This window comes from Anomaloglossus baeobatrachus, chromosome 6 (assembly GCF_048569485.1).
Source record: "Anomaloglossus baeobatrachus isolate aAnoBae1 chromosome 6, aAnoBae1.hap1, whole genome shotgun sequence".
NCBI lineage: Eukaryota > Metazoa > Chordata > Amphibia > Anura > Aromobatidae > Anomaloglossus > Anomaloglossus baeobatrachus.
Window position 1 is genome coordinate 257,892,458 of NC_134358.1, and position 17,108 is coordinate 257,909,565.

Genomic DNA, 17,108 nt, shown 5'->3' on the forward strand with positions numbered 1-17,108 from the left:
AGGGAGCAGGTTTCTGTCGTATGTGTTATGGCACATACGACAGAAACCATAGGAACAGTGGAAATGCGGCCGGCGCGCTGCTGTGATCGCCGGTGCGCGCGGCCATCTTGGATTTTCGGGAGGGGGTTGGGGGTCGGGGGGGGCACTTTGGGGACACCGGGGGACCGGAGGGAACCGGGAAAAAGATTTATCTCCCATCTGGCATGTTTGATCATGCCAGATGGGAGATAAATCATTTTTTACCGACGCGGTCATTTACTATAACTTGATGATCGGTATACGGTGTATACCGGTCATCAGGTGAGCGGGGACCGGAAAAACCGGCCCGAATCATGATCTCCAGGGTCTCAGCTACCCCCGGCAGCTGAGACCCCGGAAATTTTCTGACTCTGGGGGGCGCTAGACCCTTTTTTCCGACCGCCGTTAAAAAGCGGCGGATCGGAAAAAGTACCCTTATTTACCGCCGTTAAAAGGCGTATCGGCGGTCGTAAAGGGGTTAAACAGCAGAGGGCAGTCTAACACTTGAACTGACATTGTATTTAAGGGGTTGACCTCCTTTGGGATCACCGTTTGCGTTCTATAGCCAATATGATGTCTATTGCTGGAAACAGATTGAGTTATCTAAGAATCAGTCATTCAGTCCACTATGATGGTCTGACTGGGAGTTTGTATTTCTTATTTAATTCTATTACAATTATTATTAATTTTATGATATATATTTATTTAATGCTGTAATTCTGTCTCTATTTCAGCTTTTCTCAGCTGATTTATAACTATAGACTACATCAAATTTGAACGTGCAAGGAAATTAAAAGCCTGTAAAAGCCAAACGGTGTAAATCTTTAAGGAAACCATCTAGCAAAAATGATTTTTAGCCCCAAACACATGTATTTAAGTAAAAATAAAAATGTCTCTACAGTTTAACACCAAAATTAAAGCATTGGATGCATTTTAGGACTTTAAAGGGAACCTGTCACCACTTTTTCAGCCTATGAGCTGTGACCACCACCACCGGGCTCTTATATACAGCATTCTAACGTCTCTGTTGTCCGGTCCTGGCGCCGCCTCTTGTGGCCGTCTTTGTTCTCCTTCTCTAGCCGCGGTGCATGACTGGTCCGACGTAATCCACACTCACCTGCATTCAGGTCCTCAGCAGGCGTACTTTGATCTGCCCTGAGTAGGGCAGATCAAAGTATTGTAGTGCGCCTGCGCAGGACCGGCGAGTGTGTATGACGTAGACGTATCATGCACACAGGCATCAGAAAGAGGACGAAGATGACTGAAAGGGAGGGCGCCTGCACTGGACAACGGATACAACCATAAGGCACACCGTGCGACCGTTGGGTAAGTACCGTGTTTCCCCGAAAGTAAGACCCTGTCTTACATTAATTTTACCCCAAAAAGTCCCACCCTGTCTTACTTTCGGGGGAGGTCTTACATTAGCCGAAAAAAAATGACAATTTCTTTTTAACCAATAAATTAACATTTATTAACATGCTGAAGAGTCGGTCATCACCAAACAGTAGAATAAAACAAATGTAGCGTATCAAGAATATCTTGTTACTACCGTATTACCGTATGACGGTATTTCCATGTATAACATGTAAAACATGTATCCCACTGCACACAGCCCCATACCCCATAACAGTGCCATATCCCACTGCACACAGCCCCATACCCCATAACAGTGCCGTATCCCACTGCACACAGCCCCATACCCCATAACAGTGCCGTATCCCACTGCACATAGCCCCATACCCCATAACAGTGCCGTATCCCACTGCACACAGCCCCATACCCCATAACAGTGCCGTATCCCACTGCACACAGCCCCATACCCCATAACAGTGCCGTATCCCACTGCACATAGCCCCATACCCCATAACAGTGCCGTATCCCACTGCACACAGTCCATACCCCATAACAGTGCCGTATCCCACTGCACACAGCCCCATACCCTATACAGTACATGTTTCCCTACTTGGTTTTTAAATGCTGGACGTTTTTCTCTGCGGTGCGGCTGTGGGTGCGGAAGGCCTGTGCTGCAGGGAACGCTGTGCCAATCAGCAGGGAAACAGCGGTGACGTGGGGCTGGGGCGGCCAATTACAGCCCGAGCTGCTGGGCCAATCAGCGCTCGAGCCGGGGGCCGGCGGTGACGTGGGGAGCAGGGGCGGCCAATGAGCTGTTGAGCTGGGCGGATTGCGGGGTTAACATGGCGAGTTAACCCCATGAGCGCTGGACCCGCCCAGCTGCACCTGAGGACACCTCTGGAGCCTGGGGACCCAATGGGGGACAGCGGCGGCCCAAAGGTAAGGGCCTTACATTTCACAGCAATAACGAATAACGTTTGGAACACCATTCTAAGTCTGAACTGGGTGCAAAAAACCTAAAAAAACATCACTATGGGGAGATAAGGTATGCACACCAGTGACTATGGAAGGGGAATACATGGAATAGCAGAAACTGCTGTGTGAATACTGACTTGAAAAATCCAATAGCTATATGAAGAGTGAAAATGTGAAAAATGGAATCTGCATTACTGCCATGAACATATGAATCAAGAGAAATTTAGCTACTGAATTGATCAATGCAATAGAGCCCCAACACTACGCCAAAGTATTTCTCTACGTTGGGGTCCCTAGCTTGTGTGTGTCCTCTCATGCAGTTAAAAAACTTACCGTGTATGGGAAGCTGAGACCCAGGCTATTTATGCGTATTATATGGATTGGCAATAGGTGTGGTGGGGAGGGTTCACAAACGAAAAACTACTAACAATAACGAATAACGTTTGGAACACCATTCTAAGTCTGAACTGGGTGCAAAAAACCTAAAAAAACATCACTATGGGGAGATAAGGTATGCACACCAGTGACTATGGAAGGGGAATACATGGAATAGCAGAAACTGCTGTGTGAATACTGACTTGAAAAATCCAATAGCTATATGAAGAGTGAAAATGTGAAAAATGGAATCTGCATTACTGCCATGAACATATGAATCAAGAGAAATTTAGCTACTGAATTGATCAATGCAATAGAGCCCCAACACTACGCCAAAGTATTTCTCTACGTTGGGGTCCCTAGCTTGTGTGTGTCCTCTCATGCAGTTAAAAAACTTACCGTGTATGGGAAGCTGAGACCCAGGCTATTTATGCGTATTATATGGATTGGCAATAGGTGTGGTGGGGAGGGTTCACAAACGAAAAACTACTAACAATAACGAATAACGTTTGGAACACCATTCTAAGTCTGAACTGGGTGCAAAAAACCTAAAAAAACATCACTATGGGGAGATAAGGTATGCACACCAGTGACTATGGAAGGGGAATACATGGAATAGCAGAAACTGCTGTGTGAATACTGACTTGAAAAATCCAATAGCTATATGAAGAGTGAAAATGTGAAAAATGGAATCTGCATTACTGCCATGAACATATGAATCAAGAGAAATTTAGCTACTGAATTGATCAATGCAATAGAGCCCCAACACTACGCCAAAGTATTTCTCTACGTTGGGGTCCCTAGCTTGTGTGTGTCCTCTCATGCAGTTAAAAAACTTACCGTGTATGGGAAGCTGAGACCCAGGCTATTTATGCGTATTATATGGATTGGCAATAGGTGTGGTGGGGAGGGTTCACAAACGAAAAACTACTAACAATAACGAATAACGTTTGGAACACCATTCTAAGTCTGAACTGGGTGCAAAAAACCTAAAAAAACATCACTATGGGGAGATAAGGTATGCACACCAGTGACTATGGAAGGGGAATACATGGAATAGCAGAAACTGCTGTGTGAATACTGACTTGAAAAATCCAATAGCTATATGAAGAGTGAAAATGTGAAAAATGGAATCTGCATTACTGCCATGAACATATGAATCAAGAGAAATTTAGCTACTGAATTGATCAATGCAATAGAGCCCCAACACTACGCCAAAGTATTTCTCTACGTTGGGGTCCCTAGCTTGTGTGTGTCCTCTCATGCAGTTAAAAAACTTACCGTGTATGGGAAGCTGAGACCCAGGCTATTTATGCGTATTATATGGATTGGCAATAGGTGTGGTGGGGAGGGTTCACAAACGAAAAACTACTAACAATAACGAATAACGTTTGGAACACCATTCTAAGTCTGAACTGGGTGCAATAATGCAGATTCCATTTTTCACATTTTCACTCTTCATATAGCTATTGGATTTTTCAAGTCAGTATTCACACAGCAGTTTCTGCTATTCCATGTATTCCCCTTCCATAGTCACTGGTGTGCATACCTTATCTCCCCATAGTGATGTTTTTTTAGGTTTTTTGCACCCAGTTCAGACTTAGAATGGTGTTCCAAACGTTATTCGTTATTGTTAGTAGTTTTTCGTTTGTGAACCCTCCCCACCACACCTATTGCCAATCCATATAATACGCATAAATAGCCTGGGTCTCAGCTTCCCATACACGGTAAGTTTTTTAACTGCATGAGAGGACACACACAAGCTAGGGACCCCAACGTAGAGAAATACTTTGGCGTAGTGTTGGGGCTCTATTGCATTGATCAATTCAGTAGCTAAATTTCTCTTGATTCATATGTTCATGGCAGTAATGCAGATTCCATTTTTCACATTTTCACTCTTCATATAGCTATTGGATTTTTCAAGTCAGTATTCACACAGCAGTTTCTGCTATTCCATGTATTCCCCTTCCATAGTCACTGGTGTGCATACCTTATCTCCCCATAGTTACATTTCACAGCGGCCCCCCAACCCTGCCTTACATTCGGGGGAGGCCTTACATTGAAGGACCCCCCCGTAACCCCCACCCTGTCTTACTTTCGGGGGGGTCCTACTTTCGGGGAATAAAGTGTTTTTTATGTTATACCCCCGGCCTGGGCTCTTATATACAGCATGTTAGAATGCTGTATATAAGAGCCCGGTGGTGGTGGCCGCAGCTTATACGCCAAAAACGTGGTGACCGGTTCCCTTTAAGCTTATGACTTTAATGTTAAACCATTAATCTCCTAGGTTGTCCTGTCACAAGGAGGTTTTTACCTGACTCATGGTGGCATCAGGATCTGTGGAGACTACAGATTCTGGCACTCTGCCTTCTAACTTCTCTGATATCTGATCAGCGCAGACAGACTTGGATGTCGACCCACAGACATGTAGTTCACAGGCAGGCTAGCAAGAGTTAATCTATGCTGGGCTGCTTGTTAGGGCTGCTTCTCACTTGCGAGTTTCTCGCAGTAGAGCAATGCGAGAAAAACTCGCATTGGAATCGGACACTTGTTAGTGAATGATTCAGATCTCATCTGCGATTTTTTTTTTTTTTTTTTCCTCAGTCCAAATCGGACTGAGAAAAAAATCGCAGCATGCTGCTTTTTTGCGAGTTTCTACTGCGAGTCTCTCCAATGCAAGTCTATGGGAGCGTGTAAATAATCGGATGTCACGGGACGGCACTCACCATCCTAGTGACATCCGATTTTCTAAATACATTTCTCGCATGTTTCCTAAAACACTGGAAACGAGCGATGTCTCACAATGTCTGTCAATCACTATTCTCTGTCAGTCGGTCTCTCCCTCTCGGTCTCTATTCTCTCTCTGTCGGTCCGTCACTATCTCTCTCCCTCTCTCACAGTCTGTCGGTCATTTTCCCCTCCTCTCTCATACTCACCGTTCCCCGATCCCCGGCGCGGCGCTGCACGGCTTTCTCACTGCTCCGGCGGCTTTTACTATTTTGAAAAAGCCGGCCGCTCATTAAACAATCTCGTATTCCCTGCTTTCCCCGCCCACAGGCGCCTATGATTGGTTGCAGTGAGACACGCCCCCACGCTGAGTGACAGGTGTCTCACTGCACCCAATCACAGCAGCTGGTGGGCGTGTCTATACTGTGCAGTGAAATAAATAAATAATTTAAAAAAATGGCGTGCGGTCCCCCCCAATTTTAATACCAGCCAGATAAAGCCATACGGCTGAAGGCTGGTATTCTCAGGATGGGGAGCTCCACGTTATGGGGAGCCCGCCAGCCTAACAATATCAGCCAGCAGCCGCCCAGAATTGCCGCATACATTATATGCGACAGTTCTGGGACTGTACCTGACTCTTCCCGATTTGCCCTGGTGCGTTGGCAAATCGGGGTAATAAGGAGTTAATGGCAGCCCATAGCTGCCACTAAATCCTAGATTAATCATGTCAGGCGTCTATGAGACACCCTCCATGATTAATCTGTAAGTTACAGTAAATAAACACACACACACATGAAAAAATCCTTTATTAGAAATAAAAAACACAAACAAATTCCCTCATCACCAATTTAATAAGCCCCAAAAAGCCCTCCATATCCGGCGTAATCCACGGACAACCAGCGTCGCTTCCAGCATGGAGGTGACAGGAGCTGCAGCAGACACCGCCGCTCCGGTCACCTCCAAGCAGCAACTGAGGTGAGTAGCGCGATCAGCTGAGCTGTCACTGAGGTTACCCGCGGCCACCGCTGCATCCACCGCTGGATCCAGTGACAGCGGGTAACCTCAGTGACAGCTCAGCTGATCGCGCGGCTGTCTTCAGTTGCTGTGTGAAGCTGACCGGAGCGGCGGTGAAGGGGGGACAGTTTAATTTTCTTGAGGAGCCTAGTAAGGCATGGGACTTCGGCTTCTGCACCATCAGGGGCACTCCGCAGGTTAGGGATAGCCTAGGGTCCCCTAGCATGAGGAACAGTAAAGGAACCCCAGTCACTCGCTATCCTATAGTCACTTTGTGCTTTTGAGGCATGCTCACACGCGAGCTGGCGTTCATAGGAAGTCATAATTGAATCACCGCTGCAAGTCCCCTAAGAGCACTAGTAAAAACAATAAAAAGTGGTAAAATAAGAAGTTTATAAAAAAATTTAAAAAAATAAAAGTTCAAATCACCCTTCTTTTGCTCCATTGAAAATAAAACAATAAAAAGAAAAAACAAAACGTATTTTCTAGCGCCGATTTAAAAAAATGCCCAATCTATCATTATATAAAATAGATATGATGGGTAAACAGTGTAACGAGAGAAAAAAAAACAATCACGGTTTTTTTTGCCTCTGCAACATTAAAAAAGAATGCAACAAGAGGCAATCAAAGTATCACATCTACCCAAAAATGGTATTAGTAAAAACGTCAGCACAGTGCACAAAAAAAAAGCCATCACACAGCCCCAGATCCCCAAAAAGTGTGAATGCTACAGTACGTGGGAAAATGGCTTCAAAAGCGGAATGAATTTATTTATTTATTTTTTGCACACTTTAGAGTTTTTTTTTTTTTTTTTTTACTACTCAAATTAAAAGAAAATGAAACATGTTTGGTATCCGCATATTCATAGTGACCTGTAGAATCATATTTTAAGGCCTGTTTTACTATATAGTAAATATGGGGAATAAAAGAAACCCAAAGCAATTGTAGAATTGCATTTTTTTTTTTCAATTTCACTTCCCTTGGACTTTTTCCCGTTTTCCAGTACACTATATGGTTTCTCATCCCGCAAAAAAACAAACCCTAATATGGCTATATTGACGGGGAAAAAACCCCGTTATGGCTCTTGAAGAAGTTGAGGAAAATAAAAAATGGAAAATCACCACGTATTGAAGGGGTTAAAGTGTGTATAATTACATCACCATAAAAATCTATTGTGACTTTTGTACAGGTTTTATTTGAACCTCGTGTTTAGCATTTATAATTTGGACCAAAATATGTCAGTTTGAGTATTTGGTTGCGGAACTTTCTGCACCATTTCTGCTTTTCTTGGCAGGAGGAAAAACGCAGTTAAAAAAAATGCACATTTTTACTGCCTTTTTTCCTTTTGTGTATATATGTATAGAATATATAATTTATTTTTTTTTTTAATCAGTTTTCATTGCTTTCAATGGTGAAAAACGCTGAAAAAATTGACATGCTACAGATTATTTTCTGCACAAAATCCGCAGAGGGAAAAAAATCCATGTGCAATACACTTCAGGTTTCTCGTTGACTTTGCAGTCATAAGGATTTGCTTGTACTTTTGTGACAAAACTGCACTAAAATACGCTTTAAAAAATACTTGATATAAACAAACTGTGTGCACACAACCTTACAGCTATCTTAAAGGCCTTACTAAATCTGCACACAACAAAACTACATCCATAGATCTAGTATGCTGGAAAATGGTAGATGAAACATTACTTCTTGTGAAGTAAGGCTAAGTAATATAGCTAAAGCCTGAACATACTAACATAAAAAAGTGAACTTATTACTTATTTTGACAGCTCTGACCCATATTATGGCCTGTGCATGAACAAGAGATAGAAATGCCATAATCTCATCAGAATGTCCCTTTTTTCACTTCTATATTATAAACTGTTTAGGTGAATATGACATCAATTCTTGCAATTCCTGAATAAGGGCTCATGTGCACGTTGCCGAATTTCATGCAGTTACGCTGCGTATTGCACCGCAGCGTAAACGCATGCGATCTTCGTGCCCTGCACAATCTTATGTAGATTGTGCATGAGACGTGCGCACGTTGCGTTTCAGAGCAATTACGTAACCTGCGCACGAGCCCTTATCCTTCCCCTTGATTCGTTAGCCAAATAAATAAACTAAATTTCCTCTCCCTTATCCCTTCATTTATCTCCTTCCCCCACCTTCCTATACAAGTAATACAACTTGTCAAGATTCTTTTATTATAATTGCATGATATACTGTTATATGCATCTGTGACGCCCTGGGCAAGCCAGGGGTCACAGGTAATGACACCACCACACCCTACACCCCGGTTAGGTACACCTAAGCTAAACCTGAAATCCTTGTTGCCTTCCTCCAGGGGCTGATGTCCACACCAGGGGGTGGGCCAGGCGGTTGGCTCCGCCCACCAAGGAGTTCACAGTCCTGGAGGCGGGAAAACCAGGCAGTGAGTTGAAGAGGAGTTTAAGAGTTGAGTGGTAGAGGAGCAAGTGAGAGGACAAAAGTAGTAAAAGAGCAGCCTGAAGTTGGTCCAGGTGTGTGCGCCGGACTGAAACAGCAAGGTTGGCAGACGGCGGTGACCGTCTGCAGGAGTGGCCTATCGGAGGTGCCGTAAGGACCGTGGACGGGTGGTGGCCCGGCGGTACCGGACCGGTACACAAGGAGAAGCCAGCACCATTGGCAGGGGCCTTTCGGATCCCGGCAAGGCTAGGAGTCGCCGTGAATTTGCCAAATCCGTCAGTGAAGGGGACCCCCGGGTCTCCAAACAACTAAGTCCCGATTGAAGGCAACAGTCCAACCGTATGAGAGAGACACCGCCACCGCCAAGGCACCAGTTTCTCAGGGCGAGCGCCTGCGGGCAAAGAGGGGCTCCTCCGGCCCATATCCAAGTCGGGGAGCGGGTTACCGGTGGGAATCCATCGCTACCAACATTGAACTCAGGTGCAGGGAAAGAGACAGTCACCGTTAACTACCGGGGAAAAGCAACAGCAGCCGTCCGTGGGAACCGTCTTTCCAGCCGTGTGTTTTACCGAGAACTGTGTCAACGTCTCAGGCTGAGTGAGTACCACCGTGCCGTACGGCACAGCACTGCCCCCACAACCCTGCACCTCACCAGGCCCCGCACCCGGCCTGCCATCCATCCCTACCCCATCACCGGGCCCCGGGACAACCAACCCCCTACCCACGGAGGGGAGAAATAACAACAAAGCTGCTCCCTGTCACCGCTCCCGGGATCCCCATACAGAGCAGCGGTGGTGTCCACACAATCACCACAACCGTGGGTGGCGTCACGGACAATAAATCCCCAAAATCAATCCCCTTTTCACTCACGGGCGAGGAGCGCCGCTCGAGTCCCCGGGATCCGGCCCATCGCTCGAGCAGCAGAGGCCGCAGCAGCAGCCGCAGCCGGACCCGAGCAGTGGGAGAGCGCAGCGTCCCCTCCTCCGCCCGCGACACATCTATTTGCATTGTCCCCCCCCTCTCTAAATATGTTAAAATCCTCAATAAGCATATTTTCAAACAAAAAGAGAAGTGTGAAACCTCAACTTCTTCACTATTTTATTCTGTGCGCACACCCTCAAACGCTGCATGATTGTGAGGTGATTGTCGTACACTGTACTTTGTGTGTCCATCTGTCTAGGCACGTGTAATATTTTGGTAATACTGTATATGAAATGATGAGTGACTATAAAGTCTTCCATGGTGTGAGATTAGTGTCAGTTGCCATTTAGCAGATAAGCACAATTGCTTATTGTTGGCACTTTCTCTGCAATGTGCCCATCCCCAGCTGCTGCTTTCGTGTCAACCATCCTTACATTCCTGTGGTTCATCAGATCGTTTTTGAGGCTGAGAGGACTCTTGATGACGAGCGACAAAGAGGTCCCACGTAACCCAGAATAAACAAAGACAGGTGGTCCAGATTGTTTTGAGAGTATACAAGAGATTCTATGAACCCAGACTAGGGATCATGGTGGCGCTGTAGACTTGATACAAATTCAAATATGCTTTATTGGAAGGACCAAAATACAATTAGTGTTGCCAAAGCAAGAGAAATACAGTAAGTGTGGTGGGAGGGGATCAGGGTTATGGGGTGTTGGGGGCACAATTTGGGCTCTGAAAGTCCACTTAGGGGCCTTATGTTCCCCTCAGCTTATGACATGTGGTGACATATTGGGCGGCAATCTCCCGATCTCCCGATACTTGCACTGTAAGGGTACTTTCACACTTGCGTTTATTTCCTTCCGTTACAATCCGCCCTTTTGGAAAACAGCGGAATCCGTTAACGGATTCCGCTGTTTCCCATAGACTTGTATGGGTGACGGATTGTACCAAAAGGACCTGCGTTGCTTCCGCTGGGCGACGCTCCGTTGCTTCCGCCCAGCGGGAGGAACGCAGCATGTAACGTTATTTTGAGCAGCGGAATCCTCTGGATTTCACTGCGCATGCTTTTTATTTTTTTTTTTTTTAATCAAACTTTATTTTGGCTCGCGGTGGCCGGACGTTCAGCTGAGCGCCTGGCTATCGGCAAGCGACAGCGCTCAGCTGAGCAACCGGCCGCCAGAATGCCCGGCCGCCGGCAAGTCACAGCGCTCAGCTGAGCGCCCGCCGGCATGCCCGGGCGCCGGCAAGTGACAGCGCCCAGCTGAGCGCCCAGCGGTCGGCTGCAGGGAGCGATCAGCTGATCACCCGGCGGCCGGCAAGTGACAGCGCTCAGCTGATCACCGGCGGTCGGCTGCACGGAGCGATCAGCTGATCACCCGGCGGTCGGCTGCAGGGAGCGATCAGCTGATCACCCGGCGGCCGGCAAGTGACAGCGCTCAGCTGATCACCGGCGGTCGGCTGCACGGAGCGATCAGCTGATCACCCGGCGGTCGGCTGCAGGGAGCGATCAGCTGATCGGCCGGCAAGTGACAGCGCTCAGCTGATCACCGGCGGTCGGCTGCACGGAGCGATCAGCTGATCACCCGGCGGTCGGCTGCAGGGAGCGATCAGCTGATCACCCGGCGGCCGGCAAGTGACAGCGCTCAGCTGATCACCGGCGGCCGGCTGCAGGGAGCGATCAGCTGATCACCCGGCGGCCGGCTGCAGGGAGCGATCAGCTGATCACCCGGCGGCCGGCTGCAGGGAGCGATCAGCTGATCGTTCACAATAGTCTGCCGCTGGTAAAACTGTAAAAAAAAAAAAAAAATCAAAACGAATTGCGTTGTTTTGCAGCATCCGTTGCATCCGTTGTGCCACTATATGCAACACATCTGTTGCATCCGTTACACAACGCAATGCAACGGATACCGTTCAACGCAAGTGTGAAACTAGCCTAACACAGATGTAATTAGTGTTACTGCTGTTTGTAACTTTGGAGAGATGTATTGCTAATTTCACACTGCATATATTAGAAGTATGGTATATTTGACAACCAGCAGTGATTGCTGTAATTATATAGGATGGTAAAATCTTGTCCAAGTTGAGTGGTATAGTCTGCAATGGTGGGATAGGCACCAAGGATAGGTATGAGTATATGTACCCAATGCAGACTGTGGTGGGCAGTGCGAACAGACATGCTGCTAATAAATTGTGTCTGCACAATTTGATGATGTCTGCAATTCTATTTAATAATACAGCTCTGCTTAGAAACGTAAAGTACAGTGGTACCTCGCTTAACGAGTAACCCAGTTAGTTAACGAGAATTTCGCTTAACAAGCAAAGCTTTCTGTAAATTTGTAACTCTGTTTATGAGAAAGCTTTGCTGTACGAGCAAAATACTCACCGGTATAGGCTGTGCATCGGCAACCATAATGACGAAGCAGGAACTTCCTCTGTCACCGCTACTCAAAGGCAGCGCGCTGGCCAATCAGAGGCAAGCAACTCCTGCCTTTGACGTTAGCGCTCTGGCAGCGGAAGTTCCTCCCTCGTCGTTATGGTAACCCAATACACAGCACGTACTAGCGAACAACAAGTCCCAGGAGACCGGCGATGGAACGGAAGGTAAGGTGAGCATAATATGTGTGTGTGTTTGTGCATGTGTGGAATGGCACAATAGGGGACCAGGATGGGACATTTAATAAGTTGTGGAACGAATTGTCTGCATTGCAATGCTTTCCTATGGGAAATCTTTATTTGCCGAACGAGTAACTTGGTTAACAAGCACAGTCCCAGAACGGATTGTTCTCCTTAAGGTTCCACTGTATTATGGTTTTGATCTCTTGATATTCTTAGATTGGTGATCATATGAAAAATGCATAAGACTAAAATCCATACCAACCCCTTAAAGGGGATGTCTACTACTTGGACAATCCTATTTATTCCCCTTGTCACCCCTGTAAAAAGAAATAACCATATGCTCCCTTCTAGTGCAGCCACGATTGCAGCGATATCTAAAGTCGTGTTCCTGTTGTTCACGTGACATTGTTATGACACGCGAGCCTGCTACCAATCAGTGCCCGGTATCTGTCTCCCTGCCTTCGGACATTTCAGCAGGATTTGGGTACTGTGCTGACATCTAAAGTCTGCTAAACACTGCTAAAATGACCGAAGTCATAAAGAAGGATCCTGTGCTGATTGGTCTCTGGGCCCGCCAAAGTCAGACATGTCCTTTACACAGCACATAGCAGGGACACATGTATAAGATTATCTCAGCACAGGAACATTTTTTTTGTTTTTTTTAAACACCTCCAATTGTTGAAATATTATTATTCCAAGATCTATTGATTCAGGTTTATTTTTACAGGTGTAAATGAGGTGTGAATCACATATTGGTTTGTTTCACACACTTGTTTCCCTATCTGCTACTTTCTGGTTTTGCTGCATTTATTATGAATTTACATATTCCAATAACGAAACCTAGTGTTTCGGAGTGATTGCCCCTCGTCAGTGCAAACTATGGGTATCTGATCTGGCTTATCAGAAGCTATGTTGGGGACCACGGGGAAGACTATGCTCCTTACGGAGACCTGACCTGGTTTGTCAGTTCTCCGTAAGGAGCATAGTCTTCCCCGTGGTCCCCAACATAGCCTCTCATAAGCCAGATCAGATACCCATACTTTACACTGACGAGGGGCAATCACTCCGAAACACTGTGTCTGCAAATTGGGATTCTGATCTGGTATTAAATCCTAGGGAAATACAAGGGAAAGTGAGAATTGTAGAAGCTTGTGGCCTGGTGATCACAGGCATGTTACTGCTTCTCTGTTTATATCGATACTCTGCTGAAACTGTTATTTGGTTACTTTATTTATTAGGGGCCGTATGATGGCAGTATTAATGGAAGCATTATTCTGGGTGCAGTATGATGGGGCTAGTAATGGTGGGCAATATGAAGGCACTAAGGCTAGCCCTATCTAAGCACACTTTCTGGCACTTTTATTGTGTCACTAATCGGGGCACTAAAATAATCTGGGTAAATTGCTGGAATTATTGATGCATTATTTTGCTTTAGCTGGACAAGTTTCTACATTTTTTTTATACAGTAGATCTTCAGGACCTTCAACATTATTTAGACTTTTTCTTGAACAACATTGCTGTCCCAGATGTTGAGCATTTGTAAATTCAGTAGACATGCCAAGATGCCTCTAAAACTTCACAGTGATGGCTGAAATATTATCCTTTTGTTTTGTTAGAATGTTATTTTACTATTTACTGAAGTTATGTTTTTATCTTTGTCAGACAACATTGGCCCACATAATTGCCAAGAATACCAACAAAAACAATACTCGTTTTGTAACCCTGTCTGCAACAAGTTCCGGCACAAGTGACGTTCGTGAAGTCATTAAACAAGCCCAAAATGAGCGTAAATTGTTCAAGAGAAAAACTATACTTTTTGTGGATGAAATTCATCGCTTTAACAAGACCCAACAGGTAAATCACTCTTCAAATGTGACCTTCATATGGACTGTCGAGGACCAACATAGGTTACAAATATCTATAGGGCAGGAGATCAGTGAGGATCTAACACAGAGGTCTCAAACACGAGGACCGCATGCAGCCCCTGAGGCTGCTTCTCGCGGCGCACGGCCCCATTGATGATCATGGCCGGTTCAGAGGCCGCAGCAGGCAGCGCTTTATTTCAGATGATTTGCCATCGCTGCGCAGAATCATGCTTTGTGCACAGCTATTGCAAGCACCGGTCAATCAGAGGCCAGTAGCTGAAGCGTATGACGTCACCTGCTTGTTTCTGATCGTCCGGCGGCTGATCGTGGAATAGTTGTGCACAGAGCTTGACTCTGCATAGCGTGTCTGAAGTAAAGTGCTGACTGACTGTGGCGCCAGGGGCACGATCACCAAAGGGGTCATTAGTCGCAAGAAAAGGACACAAGGGAATGGAGGACAGTCAGGTGAGAAGGGTGGTGATGTATCCTGCGGCCACCGGACCAATTCCGGGACCGCATTGCTTGGGCTGGCAGGAGCACTTTTCTGGCTTCCAGCAGTTAAAACCACGCCCGCACATAGCGTTCTCTGCTGAGCGCTGCATCCAGGGCAAGTTCATCTGTGGGCGGAGCTAGCACGCTGTGTGCTGAGCTCCCGTCAAACAGATGAAGGGAGGAGCCGAAGCATCAACATCCCATCGAGCTGTATGTCCCCCCCCAACCCCAGCGCTGCATGTATACCCCCCCCCCCCCACCCAAGGACTGTCTGTCCACCCAAACCCCGACTCCGCCTGTATATCCGTTCAGAACTGTCTGTCCCTCCAACCCCAGCGCTGCCTGTTTGCCCCCAGTGCTGCATGTATGCCCCCCGGAACTGTTTGTGCCCCACAACCCCAGTGCTGCCTGTATACGCTTCCCCAACCCTAGTGCTGCCTGGATACCCCCCAGGACTATCTGTCCACCCAAACCCCGGCACTGCCTGTATACCCCCCAGAACTCTCTTCCCGCTAACCTGGCATTGCTTGTATACCCTCAGAACTTTATGTGCCCCCAACCCCACTGCTGCCTGTATACCCCCCAGAACTGTGTCCCCTGACCCCATTGTTGTATACACCCCCAGAACTCTGTTTTCTGACCCCAGTGCTGTATACCCCCCAGAACGGTCTGTCAACCTCAGAGCTGTATGTCCCCCACCCCAGTGCTGTACCCCCAAAGCTGTGTGTGTGTGTGTGTGTGTGTGTGTGTGTGGAATAAAAATTAAACAATAAATTCTAAAAAAATTAATCTAATACTGTGGCCTCCTTAGCGCTCTATCAGACCGTGTTTCTATACTTTACTGTGTGTGTAGAATGGCACAATAGGAGAGACTACTGCAGGGCATTGCTACAAGAAGAGGACCAAAAAAGGGGACATTAATACAAGAAAAGCACCAGCATTGGCCCATTTGTAAAATGGGACAATGATGGGCACATTACTACAGGATGGGGACAAGGATGGACACATTACTACAGGGAACCAGGATGAGCGCATTACTAGCATATTACACATTACTAGGGGACAAGGATGGGCACTTTACAATAGGATGGAGCACATGACTTCAGGATGGGGTATATTACTAAAAGTTGAATACCAGGATGGAAAAATTACTACAAGATGTTGGCCAAAATTACTACATGGTGCTAATTGTAATATTACTTACTTACAAGAAGGGGACAAAATGTAAAAAATAACCCAAAAGTTTAAAAATAAAGCATGATTTTTTTTCTTCATTAAAAATGCTTTCCTTTCTCGCCTTTTCATTGGGGGACACAGACATTGGGTCTATGGTGTCTCCAGGGGAGGCGTGACACTAGGTTTGAAAAAAGTGTTAGCTCCTCCTCCCACAGCATATAACCCCAGCTAGGCGGGAACTAGCTCAGTTTTTTCCTAGTGTCAGTAGGGTGGCTGACATGTCTGGACTGAGCTCCACCAGAGGTGCTTCAGGCCAGCTTATTTTTATTCATTCTATTTTTGATAGGGGCAATACCAGGGTGCCCTGCCACCCCCGTTCCCCCCCCATGTACGGGCAGAGGAAACCTGGCGTGCACAAGCCGTCAGTCTTCCCTCGCGCCCAAGTGGTCGGGTGTGCATACCTCTCCAGGCTCCCTGGAAGCACCTCACACCAAGGTAGCTCCAGAGGGTTAAGCAGAGCCGAGGACCTGCTTCAGCCTTGAGCCGAAGATGTGTCCCCGAGATCCCCGCATCCCAGGACCGACGCGTCTTCAGACGTAGCCAGGAGCAGGTAGGGAGACGACGAGTCAGTCCCCTGCATCCAAACCGCCACCTGGAAAGGCGCCGGTGGGGCGATGCAGGCCGTGATCCCGGGGAAGCATCATTAATTTAGCTCCTGGCGTCGGCCTGCATTCTAGCAATGCCCCCTCCACTGCTCTAGAAGCCGCTCCCTCAAGTGGGCCGTCTCTCCCCTCCATGCTGCCAGAGAACACTGGACGCCATTACATGTGGGGAGCAGACACGGGTGAGATCGCCTCCTTGGCTCTGCGATTCTGCAGCACTATATACCGCTCTGCTCAGAGGTATATCGCTGTCTTTCTAGCGGTGTGTGTCTGCTGGCTGGCGGTGTATATCAGCTTTTAGCAGTATATACTAACTGTGCATGTAGGTATATACCGACTGTTTGACAGGGTGTGCTACTTTACTCGGTATATACTGGCTCTGCATAGCAGTCATTTATAATACTGCTAGCAGCTCCTCACCCACAGCAGTCCCTTTATAATACTGCTAGAGGCTCACTGTACTTATTGT

At 46.8% G+C, this 17,108-nt stretch overlaps 1 protein-coding gene across 1 annotated transcript in view; it reads left to right on the forward strand.

Moving 5' to 3' along the window:
* WRNIP1 (WRN helicase interacting protein 1) overlaps nucleotides 1–17,108 on the forward strand; it is a 127,881-nt gene that overhangs the window by 12,017 nt on the left and 98,756 nt on the right. The window contains exon 2 of the mRNA XM_075314816.1: nucleotides 14,107–14,298. Within this exon, the coding sequence (XP_075170931.1) occupies nucleotides 14,107–14,298 (192 nt within the window). The remainder of the gene's footprint in view (nucleotides 1–14,106; nucleotides 14,299–17,108) is intronic.